This window comes from Chelonoidis abingdonii, chromosome 25 (assembly GCF_003597395.2).
Source record: "Chelonoidis abingdonii isolate Lonesome George chromosome 25, CheloAbing_2.0, whole genome shotgun sequence".
Lineage (NCBI taxonomy): Eukaryota > Metazoa > Chordata > Testudines > Testudinidae > Chelonoidis > Chelonoidis abingdonii.
In genome coordinates, this window is record NC_133793.1 from 6,456,372 (window position 1) to 6,472,429 (window position 16,058).

The window sequence follows — 16,058 nt, forward strand, 5'->3', positions numbered from 1 at the left end:
CGGTCCCCTCTCTCTGGTGCCAGGTGCTGGAGATGTACTGCTTGTCAGTGCAGGTGGCGATAGTACAGTGAGTGCACACTGGGAAAGGGGCGGCTGCCTGTTTCACCAGCACTGGAATACTGTCCCCACCCTTCAGACCAGGGGGATAGAGACATTCCACTAGACTGTCAGGTCATGGGATGGGACCCAGACACACTACGGCAGTGCCCAGCATGGTTAGAACACAGCTCAGTCTTGCAGAGTCAAGGGAAACAAACTGCTCACTGAATTGCACCAGAACCCTGCGAAGTGCAAGGCATGGTTAGAACTCAGTTCAGCTCCAGCTGCACTGCAAATGCGAATCGTGTTCCTGTTGCGCCCAGACTCTGCAATACCCTGGATTTTTCGCCATGTGGGACCCTGACAGCTAGGCTCCCTCCTTCCACAGGAGGGCAGCAAAGTGCTGCATTTTCAAAGGCTTGGCAACACCAAGGCAAAGCTGACCCCAGACATACCAGCGACCCATGCAGGGAGCCCTCTGTGATTGCCCCCATCCCACCTCTTCCTTCTCCTTCACCCTTGGGCCTCACAATGCCTCTCCTTTCAGCACAGATGGGCTAGAGGTGGCTCTCGCCAGCAGCCACTGAAGCTGCTCTACGCAGGGAATTAGATGAGGCTTAATCGCAGGCTGTTCCCCACCACCACCCTGGATCTCCGTAGGGCAGTCAAGGCCCAGGTTTTTTTTTTAACATTACACACACAACTGCACTCCTCTTTTGCAAAGGCAATACTGCAATTGCATATGCATGCTGGACAACTCCCACCAAAGGGCCAGTTACATGCATGATTTGTGCACACAAGTTTAAAAGCAGGCTCTTAGTTTGAAACACAAACAGGAACAGTTTGTGGGGTGGTCATCAGAGCAGGGGTCTGCGGTTCGGGATTCCTGGGTTCTAATCCCTGCTCTGCCACAGACTCGTACTTTAGAACTGGCCCATAACACCACGACTCCTACTAAACTTGATGCTCCACAGCTCTGAAAATAAGGCCCACGGCTGGCTAAAAATGGGAAACCAAAGTGTGGCCCTTAAACTCCACACTTCTTCTCTCTGTAAATGAGCCTAGCAATCTCACCCACTCCATAAAATGCCTGGAGATTCTTGGGTGAAAGGCTCTATATAATAAACAGTGAGTGTTACTGTTCACGGAGTCTGATCTCTCTCCTGAGAGGCCCACTGGCTCAGCCACAGAGCGATTCCCACCCTGTCTCTGACACCAAGCCTGAGGGTCAGACTGTTTTGCTGTTCTCCCGTAGCCTTTGCTCTAGCAAGTAGGAGGTGGAGCAGGCAGGAATTGACACCAGACATTTGTGCTGAGAAACACTTACTGCTTAATCGGAGCATTTCCTGGTATCAGCAGGGCAGCCTGCTTTGTTTACTATCTCATGACACAGAGCTCAGTGCCATCTGGATACTGTACAAGGAAGTGAGATAAGTTTGTATGCAGGGAGGAGAGCAGAATTTCTCTAACGCATTCTAAAGCAATTGGGAATTCTCAGCAAAGATACCACGTCCTTGCTGGCTCATTTCAAGTGAGAGTTCACTTTTAATATGTCTACACACCACCTCTTTATGTGAGCAAGGAGCCTCTGCATCTCTTCTGGGTACAGCCTGGTTCTAAACTCAGCAGCAAAATCCTTAAAGTCAATTACAGGAAACATCTTGTAAACAAAACCAAAGTCAACCTGGGTTGGAAAAAAAATAACAGCTGATCAGTCCAGCTCTGCAAAGCTGCAAAATGAGAAAGGAAGAACAGACAAATATTAGTGGGGGGCAGATGGGGTTTGAAGATCTGATGCAGAAATAATAAAAATGTGACGACGAAATGGGTAAGAGTACCAATGCATAACACAAAGACACGTATCAGAGGGGTAGCCATGTTAGTCTGGATCTGTGAAAGCAGCAGAGAATCCTGTGGCACCTTATAGACTAACAGAGGTTTTGGAGCGTGAGCTTTCGCGGGTGAATACCCACTTCGTCAGACGCAGGTAGTGGAAATTTCCAGGGGCAGGTATATATATGCTAGCAAGCAAGCAAGCTTCAGGACCAGACTGCCAAAGACACGCTGTGTGTGCCTTCAGGTTTAAGCGTGCAGGAGCAAGGAGACGGTGCTTGTGTTGGAAGGGCAGTAAAATGCTGTGCATGTGTATGTCTAGACATGGGACAAGGCTTTATTGTGGCTCTGCAGCCCAGGCCCAGGCTGGGAGAGTCGTGCAGTGTCACACCAGCCAAGGGGGAGCTGGAAGTGACATTTGGAGAGTTTTGCCGTGGATTTCAATGGGACTAGAATCTGATTCCCAATCTAGGAAAGGGCTAAGTAACAGAGACGTAAGGCAAGAGAAGGTTCTTAAAAGCACAGGGTCAAATTCTCTTTTCAGTTACACCAGTAGGTGTGGGGTAACACCAGTGACAACAATGGAATTACTTCAGATGTACACCATTATTAAGGCAGAATTTGTCCCACTGGAGTTACACCTGGGATGAACCAGCTTAAAAGGCCAAATCCTCCATGGGCATAAGCTATCGTATCCCACGGTTACGCCAATTTACACAACAGAGGCTCTGGCCCCACATGAGTAAAATGCAATGAAAACTTGATTTAAAAGCCGTAACACACACCAGCTTCATCTTAAAGAGCAATTGTCTAACCCTGTTAAGTGGTATATTAGGGATGTCGTTCATTATCAAATGTATTAGACAACTGGGGATAGTTTGACTAGTTTTAATGACAGAAGTTAAAGGCACATGCTTCAGCATTTCGGGACTGAACCGACCTTGCCAGGTTAGAAATCACATGGTACACAGCTTGCGCTTCCCTCCCTCCCTTTGTAACTAATAGGGATTGGGAAAAGGGAGGGGATTTAAAACAGGGGAATGTATTTCTCTGTGTCTTATTGAACTAGAAGAGTAAAAGCAACCAGAGCCGTTTCTTGTCAATTTCTCATCCACTACCACCAGGCACTTATGTTTTGGTTGCCAACACTGCAGGGAAAGGTGAGCTCCCAAAAGACCCTTCAATTCCATGCATGCTCCAGTGCTTCAGGGAACTGGGGGGGGGGGGAGAAATGCACGGGGCTCAGGGTGGAAGACGGCCTGATTAAAAGCCTACTTAAGTCAATGAAAGTCTTTCCATTAACCAAAAGGGGCTTTGGATCAGGCCCACATAATACAAGTGTGAATATGGGGCACTAATGCAACAGAAACAACAAAGCTAACCTGGACCCACTGCTGATTGTAGATGCTTATGCCATCCCACTGGAGCAATTACTAACAGCTGAAGTCTCAGCTCAGGTCCAGCTTTCACAGCAGAGCTTTCCATTGGGACCTGCTGCCGGCAACTATCCCAAGAGCAGTTGTGATGTTCTGTTTACAGCTGTTGCTTGTTCTTTTGGGGTTTTTTTTATCTTAACAGCCAACCTTGATGTCATGGGCGATGATTCAGAAGCAAACACAGAGAGGGAGAAGCAGTGACAAAGGCCTGGAGACATTATCAGAGGGGTTTAGGAAAGACTAAAAAAAGAACGGAATAGCTTGGCTGCACAATGACTAAGGGGAGAGGTGATAACAGCCTACAAGTGTTTGAGAATCTGAACACCACAGGGCAAGAGGTTAGTTAAAATGGAATGGAGGAGGATGACTGGGAAGAAAAAGGAGAATAAACTGAGGCTAAATATCAGGGGAAAAAATCCTCCAAGTCATGGGTGGGGGTGAACCCTCCCTTCAGAGAGGCTAGTCCTGTCCCCCCAGACCACGGTCAGACCTCCAGCTGCCCTGTGCCTGGAGCCCTGAGCCCCTCCATGGCCGAAGGAGCCCCAGCACAGCTTCGCTGAGCTGCCAGGCCCCAGCCATGTCGGCCATCCCAGCCCCTGGCTGCCAGCCCAACACCTGGACCACCGGTCAGCCTGAGCCCTCGGTCATCGGCTGGAGCTGAGCCCCTGCCGGCTTCAGGGGAGAGGAGGAGTGACGGTGGGGCCTCGAGGTAGAGCCACGGCCTGGGTTAGGGGAGACTTAGCCTCCCCTAGCCTATGCCACCTGCCCATGCTCCAAGTCAAACAGTAAGTGTGTGTCGGGTGAGGGAGAGACAAGGTGGATGAGGTAATATCTTTTATTGGACCAACTTCTGCGGGCGAAAGTGACAAACTTTCACCCACCTTGTCTCTCTAATATACTGGGACCAATATGACTACAACCATGCTGCAAAAAACCAATGTCGGGCATGATGATAGCTGCAGGGTACTGCTTTCTGACCCTGGATTAGATATTAGCACCCCGCACTGAGATGCAAAGCTCTTTATTCTTCTGTCTAACCCTGGGCTTGATCTGTTTCTATTAGCACAGTTGTCTAAACAAAAATCTTTGTCTATATGGGACAATAAAACCATGCTAAAACAATGCTATCTACAAACTGTGCTGGGAAATGGCCATCTGTCAGAAATCCATCCTGACACTGTTTTCAAACCTAGTTGTAACCAGCTCTGCTCCAAATTTGCCCAGAACCTCTCAGTGAAAGTGCTCTGCATCTCTTTTAAAACATAACTGCCAAAGAATCTTTATTTCTCTTACTCTGAACATTTTTAAACAGTACAGGTTCCATAACATCAAAATAGAACAACCGTGGTTGCTACGATTCAGATTGCAAGTCACATGTGAATCCAGCCTATATTTGAACTCAAGTCTCCAGTGTTACTGTGCAGTGGTGGTTACTGGTCAAAGTAAAAATACAATATTTAAAAAACAATCGGTCATGGTATAGTGTAAAAGAACAGTGCCTACATCGTAGGTGCCTCTAACAACCAGCACCCATCTTCTGGATTCTTACATCCTGCATCAACGTTTTTTTAAAAATACCGTATTGTAAATAGACAAAACATTTTTTGCAATTGCTGGTGAAGGAAATGCCAGTAACACGTCAACAGCAGGTCCCTTTCTACCAGTGGGAGAAACTCCTTATGCTCAGTATAATTGTAATACAGTCATCTAAAAACCTTTCGTATACGGAAAAGCTCCAACCACCACCAGGACTGGATGGAATTAAAAATTAAAAAAAAAAATAAAACTTCTTTCAGTAGCACATTATTTCTCAGTAAGTCTCAGATCTGCCCCATCACACACACACTTTTCTTAGTGCACAGTACTTCCTTGTCACTCCCCCTCCCCTCAAGTGCACAGGGAAATGGCCAAAAATTCCTTTTCAATGGCCACAGAAAGCAGAGTGACCAGAAAACAGCTTACATGGAGTAATCGTAACACTTCCCCTACTTTTTCCGTTCTGATCAATATCTGGCCACTGATGTATTTAGAGCGCTGCTCATTATTCCATCTGTTCCCGGTGAAATAATTCTGTAAGCCTTCTTTCTGTACGGGCATGTTTCAACCTATCCACAACTCTCAAAAGTTTGGGGGAGGCCCTTTTAAATTCCAGAGGTTGATGTTTTTAAGATGAGTTGCAAACTCTTTATGTATATGCTTCTTTCATGTTAGGAGTACACAATTGTACAAATGATTCTCTGTGGAGCTCCCTACAGGACACGTTGTAATTAACAACCAGAAGGGGGATATACTGGTCCACAAAAGGGAGGAAGGGTCAACTGAGACTGGGGACACATGCCACCTTCCTGCTGGACGGATGGAGATGTGGATCCTCCAACAATCTGAGATTCCCCAGGTGTGGTTGCCTGTAGGATTGCAGAAAGATCTAACGAAGGAAGTGGGAAAAGAGTCTGGTTCTGAATCTGTGAATTCAACTGCACCAGTGCCTCCAGATGCTGGATCAGAGACAAAGCTTCCCCCACAGGAATGGTTGGATTGAAGTCTCCAGTTGCAGCATGATTTTGGAGGTCAGATGTAGCAGAAGGTTCACTGGAAAGAAGATGGGGCACAGATGGCACCTGAGAAACTCCACCAGAAGAGGCAACTCCAGGACAGAATATGCCTAATAACTGCTGAACATCATTGCCACCACATTCATGTGAGCATAAGGAGCATGAAGACAATGGTCCGTGATTCCAGTTCTGTGACGTGGCTGGCCCTGCATCAGCCTGAAACTCCGTATGTCCCTCAGTCATACTCTGCTGCCTTCCCAATGATTCCTGAGCCGTGCTGAAGGACTGCCCTCCCATCCAGGAGAAGTTGCTAAGTGAATGGAAAGCACAATCCTGCATGGATTGGTTTGTTTCCTCCTTTCTGTTTTGGCAGTGTGAAGAAGATGCTGCATGCCATGTCCCTCCATTTATGACTTCACCCACTGCCGTACTGAGAGTGAACATATTATTATAGGGCTCCTGGCTGTGAAAAACCGCTGGAGGATACGCGTTCCTAGACAGCCACTTACCTGTGAATGCCCTGGAAGGTACCTGTTGAAATGGTTCAGCCAGTTTGGTGCTCCCAGAACCGTCCAGAGGAGGAGAAAAGCATTTGGTCACAAGGTTATTTTTAAAAGTCACTGTCTTTCTTTTTGTTTCCCTTAAGGGGCTGGGCCCCGTACTACCTGTAGAAGGGTCGCCTGAGACTTTCTTTGGGAGAATCAGTCCCAGCAACAAGCAAGAGTGACTTGCATCAAGACCTATTAAAACAAACAAAAAAGATGGTGTTAAAGGAAGATTTTTCCACAATTTATGCTGGAATCTTCCTAACTTTGAGCCAAATCCTTAGGTACTGTCTCACTCTTTACTGAATACTTACTGAGGCAAAACTCTCACTGAGACAAATCCTAAATTTCTTCCTCCAATAGTCATTGGCCACTGTCAGAAGACAAGATATAGGGCTAGATGGACCATTGGTCTGATCCAGTATGGCCATTCTTATGTTCTTATGGAAGCTTTGCCTGAGTAAGTACTAAATAAAAAAACAAATAAGAATCATAGGTTTTCTTGTAATTTTTTTTAACCTCATGCATATTTTCTGCATTACAATGAGATTTAATTTTTATTCTTCATCCACAGCTCAGCAATTGCATTCAATGGTTAGAGCCAAATTTTAAAAGAGACGTTAACTTGGCCTCCGAAATTGAGCCTGCAATTATGGGCAGGCTTGTTTTTACACATACGTTTTTCACATCAAAATTTCAGGTCTGCAAAAGAGTGGATTTGTGCATGCGGTGCTTCAGTTACATGCGCAAACCAAGTAGTTCACAATCTGCAGTTGAGGAATGCAAATCCAAGTTTTTGCATGCACACAATAACATGCATGTGCAAACACTGCTGTGCACAAAATTCCAGGTACAACTTTGGAGACTGCTGTAGAAAAATTTGCCTTCATTTTTTTGCCCATCTAGGTCAAAAGTAGAATTAAAAGAGTCTAAAATACATATTGCTTTCAAATTATGTATTTCTTTCTCAAATGAAACACTTACATTAATCACATAAACTCACTTGAAATCAGTAGCTTCTGTTTGCAAATGTCAGTCCGATCACTCTGTGATGGGTGGCTGACCACAGCTAAACACCAAGACAATTTTACTAAGGATGACCTGCAATTTCCAACCATTGTGGTTTGTAGCTGGGTATCTGATTCTACCTGCCTTGTGCGATGGCTGAAAAAAGTACAGCCCATTTCAAATGGTCCAGGAGACAATAGAGTCTCTTGGTCTTGTCCTATCTTGATGGCAGAGCTCTGGACTGTCCCAGATTAGGAACACCAAGGTAACACAATTTATAATTAAAACTATCTGCTTCTCCGTGATGACTGAGTTCCCATTTGTCTGAGAGGTGAGACAGATGCCAGGTCAATCACCGGTGGATTGTGCTGCATCTCAGAGGTGATTCTGCCAATGATTACTGGGAAATGTCATCAGTTTCCAGCCTGGGTTCAAGTGTGCACTGACTGTGAGTACCAGATATGGAGATTACGTGCTGTTACATCATGTGACGGGAGGTAGGCCAGGGATTAGCTGCAGCTCTGACAAATGGCATTTCACATGAGGAGTAGCTGTGTGGGAACACACTGTTATGTGACAAGGGGTTACATGAGTTTACATCCTGATGTGCTGCAGGCAAGCACCAGGCATTTCGTTAACCATATGTGGCAGTTACCTCAGGTCATGTGACACAAAACTGGGCAGGGAAAGAAAATGTCATAGGAATTAGGACAATGTGAGATTACTGGGCTTGATTTGCCTTTCATTTGCTCTCATTTTATATTGCTGTCAATCCATTTACCTCAACAGAGTGACTCCCGATTGACACTGGCACGAGGAGAATCAGATCCACTGGCTTTCTCTTGTTTCATCTGCAGTAACACAGTGCTATAGACGTCCATGCATCACAAGATGCAACTACCCATATTTTAAGTGCATTTTTCTATAGCAAAGGACATGCAAGTGCCCAACCCTACTTTTCAAATCTGCCTTTCACTGAGAAATAAATAGAGCCCTTGGCTTTCTGACACCCTGTAAAGCTGTGGATTATATTATACTGAATTATTTATAGCACTGGAACCTGTGATCCTCAGATTGAAGGCAGCAAGTTACTTCACTGAGCTTCTCTGCGGCACACACCAGAAAGGGAAGCCAGCTTGTTTCAAATCCATACCTGGGCCACCAAGTGGATGGAATTTGGCAGGTATTGGCTGGAAGGCTGGCAGCGGTACCATGAACATTTCCATCTGGTTGCTGTTCACAATGCCGTATCTCTGTTTGTTGTTCAAATACGAGTAGAGCATGTTGTAGGTGCTGAAGTCTTTGGTCATGGCAGGGCAGAATCGTATCATGCTCATCTCCTAAACAAACACAGGGGGAAGGAGACTGTGCGGACTGCCTGAAAACACAGTGCAGCTAACACTGTTCACCTAGCAGTAAAGAAGTTCTAAAAAAAAGACTGAAAAACGCAAGGCATCTAGAAACTTGTTTGCCTTTTGGAAGGGCTCAAGCTTAATCCCATTTGCAGGAGCGTTGCCGTTCTTCACGTGCTTCACTCACTGCATTTTGGCAAGGTGAAGAGTGTTCACCTCACACAGAACCTACAAACCACACTTTGGTGCACATAAACAATCTGGCAGACTCTACATTCTGTGTGGCGATGACAAGAGTATGAACAAACTCAGGAGAGAGAGAGAGAGACCAGCACAGACCGAGATCTTGCCTAAAATATGCTAAAGACAATTTTTACCTGCAGATGGTACATCCCTGAACTATGTCAGGTCAGCTCACCCCATTGGGCCTTATCCAAAGCTCAATGAAGACAGTGGAAAGACTTCCAATCACTTCAGTGGACTTTGGAATAAGCCTTTAGGAGTCTTCCATCCATGTCACACATTTATGCACAGCCACAATCCTTGAACCCAGTGGTTGTTGCCAGTCTACTTGAGGACTAGGGCCTAAATTCTATTAACTTTTACTTGCCATTTAAAAGGACAGAATGTCTTTTGTTTCAGCTGATCCAAAATATCATTCTATGCAACCATTAAAATTGTCCCTGCTGGTATCGTAACTATGTGGGAAAGTGCAACCCTTTGCAGGCATGCTTTCAAACATGTAAAGGTGACAGCCATTTTCGCTGCATGAATGCAGGCTGCTTCCAGTGTCCAGCAGCTGAGTTCTCCTGTGATGAAATATTTAAGGGTTATTATTATATAACTCAGTTCGTCTGACATCTTAGACCACAGGCTGAAAGAACTAGGATATGCTTAAAAGTCATCTTAGTACATGACAAATCATCCTCAGCACTTGAAAACAAGAACCTTTTGAAAGGATACCTTGGCTTCAGCTGGCCATATGCTCTCTAAATAATCCCAGACGTCCTCCGGGAGAATACAGCCCCTTGACTGAATCAGCTCCGGTAACGCCTGTACAACCCAGGACAAAAACATACGTTAACCACCTTTTCATAACTATTGTTCTTTAAGATGTGTTGTTCATGTCCACTCCATTCTAGGTGTGTGCATGCCCATGTGCAGGCGTCAGAGACTTTTGCCTTAGTGGTACCCAGAGGGTCGGCTGTGGCGCCGTCTGAGTGCCATGCTCATGCGTCGGTATATCAGGCACCACCAGCCCTGCGCCCTCTCAGTTCCTTCTTGCCGGCAACTGCGACAGAGGGGTAGGAGGGCAGGTAATGGAATGGACATTAGCAACACATCCCGAAGAACAACCATTACGAAAAGGTGGGTAACCATTTTTTCTTCTCTGGGTGCTTGCTCATGCCAATTCCATTCTAGGTGACACACAAGTGGTATCCCTGAAGGCAGGCGAGGAGTTCGCGGTTGTGCGGCTTGCCGTACTGCTCTGCCAAAGCCAGCATCATCTCGAGCTTGTTGGGTAAGCGCACAGTGAGACATGAACATGTGAATGGACGACCAGGTAGTGGTCTTGCAGATATCCTGAACTGACACTTGGCCAGGAAGGCCACTGACAAGGCTTACGCTCCAGTTGAGTGAGCAGTGACAATCGCTGGCACCTTCACCTGGTCATAACAGAAACGGATGCAAGATTTGATGCAAGACAAAATTCTCTGGGCGGACACCAGACGACCTTTCATCCCATCTGCCACCATGACAAACAACTGCGTCAACTTGCGAAATGGCTTGGTCCTCTCGATGTAGAAGGCTAGCGCTCTCCTGACATCCAGGGAGTGCAACCTACGTTCATCCTCGGACTTATGAGGTTTTGGACAGAAGACTGCCAAGAAGATGTCCTCGCTCATGTGAAACTGGGAAACCACCTGGGGCAGGAAAGCCAGCTGTGGCCGCAGCTGGACCTTGTCCTTGAAGAATGAGGTATATGGCAGTTCCAAGGTAAGCACCCTAATCTCAGAAACCCTCCATGCAGAAGTTATTGCCACCAGGAACAATACCTTCCAGGAGAGAAGAAAAGAGGACGCAAGGCCTTGGAAGAAGCTTGCATGAGCCGCGTGAGCACCAGGTTAAGGTCCCATGAAAGGACAGGATCCCAGGCTTGAGGGTAGAGTTGTTCCAGAACCTTAAGGAACTGGCCTGTCATGCCATGTACGAAGACCGACCAGCCCTGGAACGGAGGGTGAAAGGCTGATATAGCAGCCAAGTGGACCTTAATAGATGAAAGGGACAGCCCCTGAAGTTTAAGATGCAAGAGGTAGTCCAGGATCAGCTGCAGCGAGGCCTGCACAGGCCTAACCCCTTGGGCTGAAGCCCTGCATGTAAAATGTTTCCAGTTGGCCAGATAGCTGGCCCTAGTGAAGGGCTTTCTGCTTCCCAGCAGGACCTGCTGGACTCGGGCCGAGGACTCCTGCTCCTCACAACTCAGACGTGGAGCAACCAAGCTGTCAGGTGACGCGCTGCCAGGTTCAGGTGCAAGAGCCTGCTGTGATTCTGTGCCAGTGGGGCAGTGGCATCGGGGCCGACACATCTAGGAGCATGCTGAACCAATGCTGGCGAGGCCAAGCCGGGACGATGAGTATGATCTTGGCCCTATGCTGACTGATCTTCTTGAGGACCCTGTAGAGCAAAGAGCACCAGCAGGAAAGCATACATCAGAGTCCCCGTCCATGGAAGCACAAAGACATCCAACAGGGAGTCCCTGTCAAGCCCCCGAAACAAGTAGAACTGGTGGCACTTCCTGTTCTGGCGAGTTGTGAACAGGTCCACCTGGAGAGATCCCCACTTCTGGAAGATCATGTCCACCACTTTGGGGTGGAGAGACCACTCATGGCAAGATGAGAAGGTTCTGCTGCTAACCACTTGCGAAGCAAGGGAGAGAGTCCCTCCAACTGATCACCATGGGCGGTAAGAAGGAATTGAGAGGGCATAGGGACAGCAGTGCCTGATATACCGATGCATGGGCGCAGCACTCAGGGGGGCACCACAGCCGACTTTATGGGTACCGCTAAGGCAAAAGTCTCTGACGACGGTGCACGGGAGCGGCCACACACCTAGAATGGAATCGACAGGAGCAAGCACTCAAAGAAGAATTATTAATTATTATTTGATATTCTGCAGACTTACTCAAGACCTACTCAAGCAATCCCCTACTGAGATCATTATTTGTTAGTAGTAATCTTTTTCACATTTATAAATACCACCACCCTAGTATCTGGGCACACTTTCAATGGTTTAGAGCAGAAACAAATAACAGAAAGTGAACCCTTTTAACCCGAACTGTGCTTTCTGAGATTCCTTTTAATCTCAGAAAATATAAGGAACAGTCCTGCACTAGCGCCTTGAGCAATGGACTAGATGCTATAACTGGTCGTCTCCACTTTTAATTCTTATGATTCTGCCATTCCACAGCAGTTCCTGCTTGTACAAGTGAAAATTCAGTTTAAAGTCCATAGTCTCAAATCCATGGGAGTTCAACTGGAGTTGAGCATAAAAACCCTCAAATCACTGCAAATCCTCCAGGCACCTAGCTAATCCTATGACATCTCAGAAATGTTTCCCCTTTCCTATTGTCCCAACCACAGGCCAAATGCTGAGGTCCTTACTAATCAGTTCTTACTTAGGCAAATTCCCTTTGGTTTCAGTGAGAGTTTGCATGAGGAACAAATGAGTAATAACTGCACAAAGGCCACACAACTTGGGTCTATAGCAGGGGTTCTCAAACTGGGGGCTGGGACCCCTCAACGGGTCGCGAGGTTATTACATGGGGAGGTCACGAGCTGTTAGCCTCCACCCCCAACACTGCTTCGACTCCAGCACTTATAATGGTGTTAAATATATTTAAAAGTGTTTTTAATTTATACTGGGGGGGTCGCACTCAGAGGCTTGCTATTTGAAAGGGTTCACCAGGACAAAAGTTTGAGAACCACTGGTCTATAGTGTGAAAACACGTGATATAACGATGTAAGAATCTGAGCTTTGATGCCTTGTCTGTGGAATGCTACATGAAACGTGTGGTATTTTATTCAATAATCAGTCTTGTTGACATAGCCAATCCCTTCTGTTATGTATAAAAAAATAAGGGTCATACTTGAATGAGACAAGTGCTGTAGCCTGAAACAGGATACGCTTTTGCGGCAAACTGTTTAATGCTGAACATCTGAATGAATCCTTCCCACAACACAGTGTCTTTGACTTGCTTCTGTAGCCTTGGACTCTTCTTGAGGACACCAGTTGAGGCAGGCCTAAAACAGAATAAGTTTGTGTGTATTATATAGTGGAGTCATTCCTGTAGGTCTGAATATTCCATATGCTTTTATTTCCTGAGTAATTTCATCTCTTTTCCTGCACATTTTGCCCTTTAAAGGAGGGGAAAGGAGACTGCCACCTAATCTGTTACCTCTGTTGTACCTTGTAACACGTAAGCTGGGGGTACAGAATATGCATCTCTCCTCCCTGTATAAGGGATTGACAATGGTGCCTGCTCCAGCCCATCTCCTTTTAGAAGGGGCCACAAATGAAAACCCAAAGGGCAGGACTTGGGTATATGAATTCCATTTTCCAGACCTCTCTCTCTCCCCCACCCCCTTCCATCACCACGTGATGCAAAACGGTCATGTAGGGGAATAACATTTGCTGTACTAGATCAGACAACTAGTCCATCTAGTCTAACATCCTGCTTCTGGCACAGATCAATATCTGGTGCTTCAAAGTAAGATAAACCCCACCTGTAGTATGTTATATCTCTCTGGCACCTCCCTGGGGTGAGGTGGGGCACTAGCCTTGTATCAGAGCTCCCTTCCTGGACTACAGTTTTGCTGTGGGTTTGTCCTGAGGTCTGGAGCACAGCCCCCAGCTGTGCTGCTCAGGGCATCTGCCCCGTTATTGGGGGCTTGTGGGGGGGATTTAAGGTAGTCCAAACAAAAAAGGCAGTAAACTTCCACAGCCCACAAGAGAGTCCAGGGCCTTCAGAAAGCAAAAGGGAGAGGGGAGGAGAAGGGGGAAAAGAGAGAAGAACCAGCCTGTCTCCCTTCTGACAGGGCCTGGGCACCCAAGGCTCTCAAACAGTTTCCCCAGTCAGTAACCCTGGCTCAACTCTGAGTTCCAGCCCTATTCCCTCAAAATGAACTCCCACACTGAGCTGGTATCCTCCCTTTTAAGAAACCATCCATCCACTGGCTTGACAAGTCGCCTAGTTGGGTCTGATTACGCCCAGAGGAGCTCCTTACCCTCTTCCTGACTGAGGTGGGGATCTGTCCATCAAATCACCCCACTCCTCTAATGCAACTCGCCAGCTTATGCCAAGGAGCTTTGGTTTCGACTCCTCTTACATTGCAGAATTACAGAAGTTCTCAGCCCTTTTTAAAATCCGTATATGGACAGTGGAGAATATACAGGCCAGATGTTAAAACAAAAAGCACAATAGTAAGATAAAATACATTCCCACAAAGACCTGTCTTTCTCCAAATGTCTTCTCTCTTTGTATGAATAGACACCAGTTGAATGTAATCTTCTGGAGCTATCTTCTGCCTTCTTCTTTGAGGTTGGTTTCCTCTGCAGTGGGTTAAAACCTCTCTCACCATCAGGAGCCATCCTTCCTGTGAAGTCAGATAAAACAAAGATGTTTCTGTACGTTCTGATCACAAGAGAAAGAACAGTGCTCTATTGCAAGGTGGATTTCCATTTCAATGTGAATGTTTGAAATATAAACACAGAAATAATCTCAAAATTGACACTTTCTACTGTGTTATGGCCAAAGATAACATTTGCCCAGGCTGCGAGCAAGTGTAAAGTCCTCTCTGTACTGCCCTCGTTGTTTACACACCATAAACTCATCCACACTGCCTAGATTTGGCTTGAATAGAGCTGGGACTAGCAGTGAGGAATAAAGCTCTTTCCTTGGCCTCCAGCCCAAGCATGAGTCCTGCTGACTTCTCTCAAGCTCTCCCCACTTTCTTTGCCTGTGTATATCAACATTTTTACAGTTCAATTTAGGGATCATGAGAGTGACAGATTAATAACACTAGCTTGAACCAGGCATCATCTGAGGCTGGTAATGTACAAACCACCGATACACCTCATTCCTCAACAAGAAACAGCCCTTGCTAATTCGGTCCTGGGTCTCTTGAACAATTCTATCCAGTTGCGTGATGCATTTGTGACATGGAGAAAGGTTACGCAGGACAGAATTTGAATTCATATTTCTAATACTAACCAACCAAATCCCTTCTCCCAGCTCACTTACCTGTACAGATAAGGCAGTCGAGGTCCAGTAAGTGACTCCTGTGCTGGTCAGTGGTGTCTCTTTTGGACTCGGCAGCTGGCTGGGAAATAGGTTTCTTGTCCATACATAGTGCTGATCCCTAAACGGAATGTACGACAGTCACTAGCATACACATGTTGACCTTCATTCACACACAGCCGGTCTATGCTCCCCAAACAGCCTTATAGGAAGTGGTGGCTGAGTATCTATTCACACCCTCCTCATTCACCTGCTGGTGTCACCCATGCTCTCTAGGAGAAAGACATGGGGGAGTTCCCACTCTTCCCCAGGGAAATGCTGTTTTCCAGATTCCCATCTTTCAAAGAGGCCTATGGCCATCAAACAGCAATCGGGGGTGGCTCCCCCTTCTGTTAGTAGCAAACTATCCATTAACCATAACCTCCTGCTGAAGTGATGGAGACACACTGTCAACACACAACATCCATCCCCTTTATAATAAACCAGAACAGCACGAGACACTTGTAAAAAAGAGCCTCTGATCTAATCTGGCTCACAAATCTATTGAAGCCCTCTAGAAAAGCCAAACTTTGGGATGAATCCTTACCCTTATACTTAATTCTTATGCTAATGAAGGACTGGTCTCAGGGACCCTCCTTTTTGTTCTCTGTTTGTACAGCACCTAGCACAATGGAGTCCTGGTTCATGACTAGGGCTCCAAGGCACTACAGTCATAATAATAATACTGGACCAGAACCCATCATAGTGCAGAAAAGCAGTATTCAGATTTCCTTATCTCAGCAGTGACCTGAAGGCCCCCTGTATTCTACTCCAGAGCTTCTCCTGACCCCTCCCCAGAGACTGCCGTACATTTTCAGCAGGCAAATGTCCACTATGGCCTAGAACAAAATCATCAAACTTGTTTTCAGTGTGACTTTATCAAGATTTGAACTGAACACTGCAGAGATGGGAGCTTTTGCATTAATCCACTATACCAGCTGGCCCACTACTCCCAT

At 46.4% G+C, this 16,058-nt stretch overlaps 1 protein-coding gene across 4 annotated transcripts in view; it reads right to left on the reverse strand.

Annotated features, from left to right (window-relative positions):
* Positions 1-4,571: 4,571 nt before the first annotated feature.
* The window catches only part of SPOCD1 (SPOC domain containing 1), a 33,476-nt gene continuing 21,989 nt past the window's right edge, over positions 4,572-16,058 (reverse strand). For all 4 annotated transcript variants that reach the window (XM_032787837.2, XM_032787832.2, XM_075060959.1 and 1 more), the window contains 6 exons: positions 15,067-15,184; positions 14,275-14,419; positions 12,913-13,066; positions 9,729-9,818; positions 8,567-8,753; positions 4,572-6,600 (listed from right to left, as the gene is read on the reverse strand). In XM_032787837.2, the coding sequence (XP_032643728.1) occupies positions 5,576-6,600; positions 8,567-8,753; positions 9,729-9,818; positions 12,913-13,066; positions 14,275-14,419; positions 15,067-15,184 (1,719 nt within the window). In that variant the 3' untranslated portion in view covers positions 4,572-5,575. The remainder of the gene's footprint in view (positions 6,601-8,566; positions 8,754-9,728; positions 9,819-12,912; positions 13,067-14,274; positions 14,420-15,066; positions 15,185-16,058) is intronic.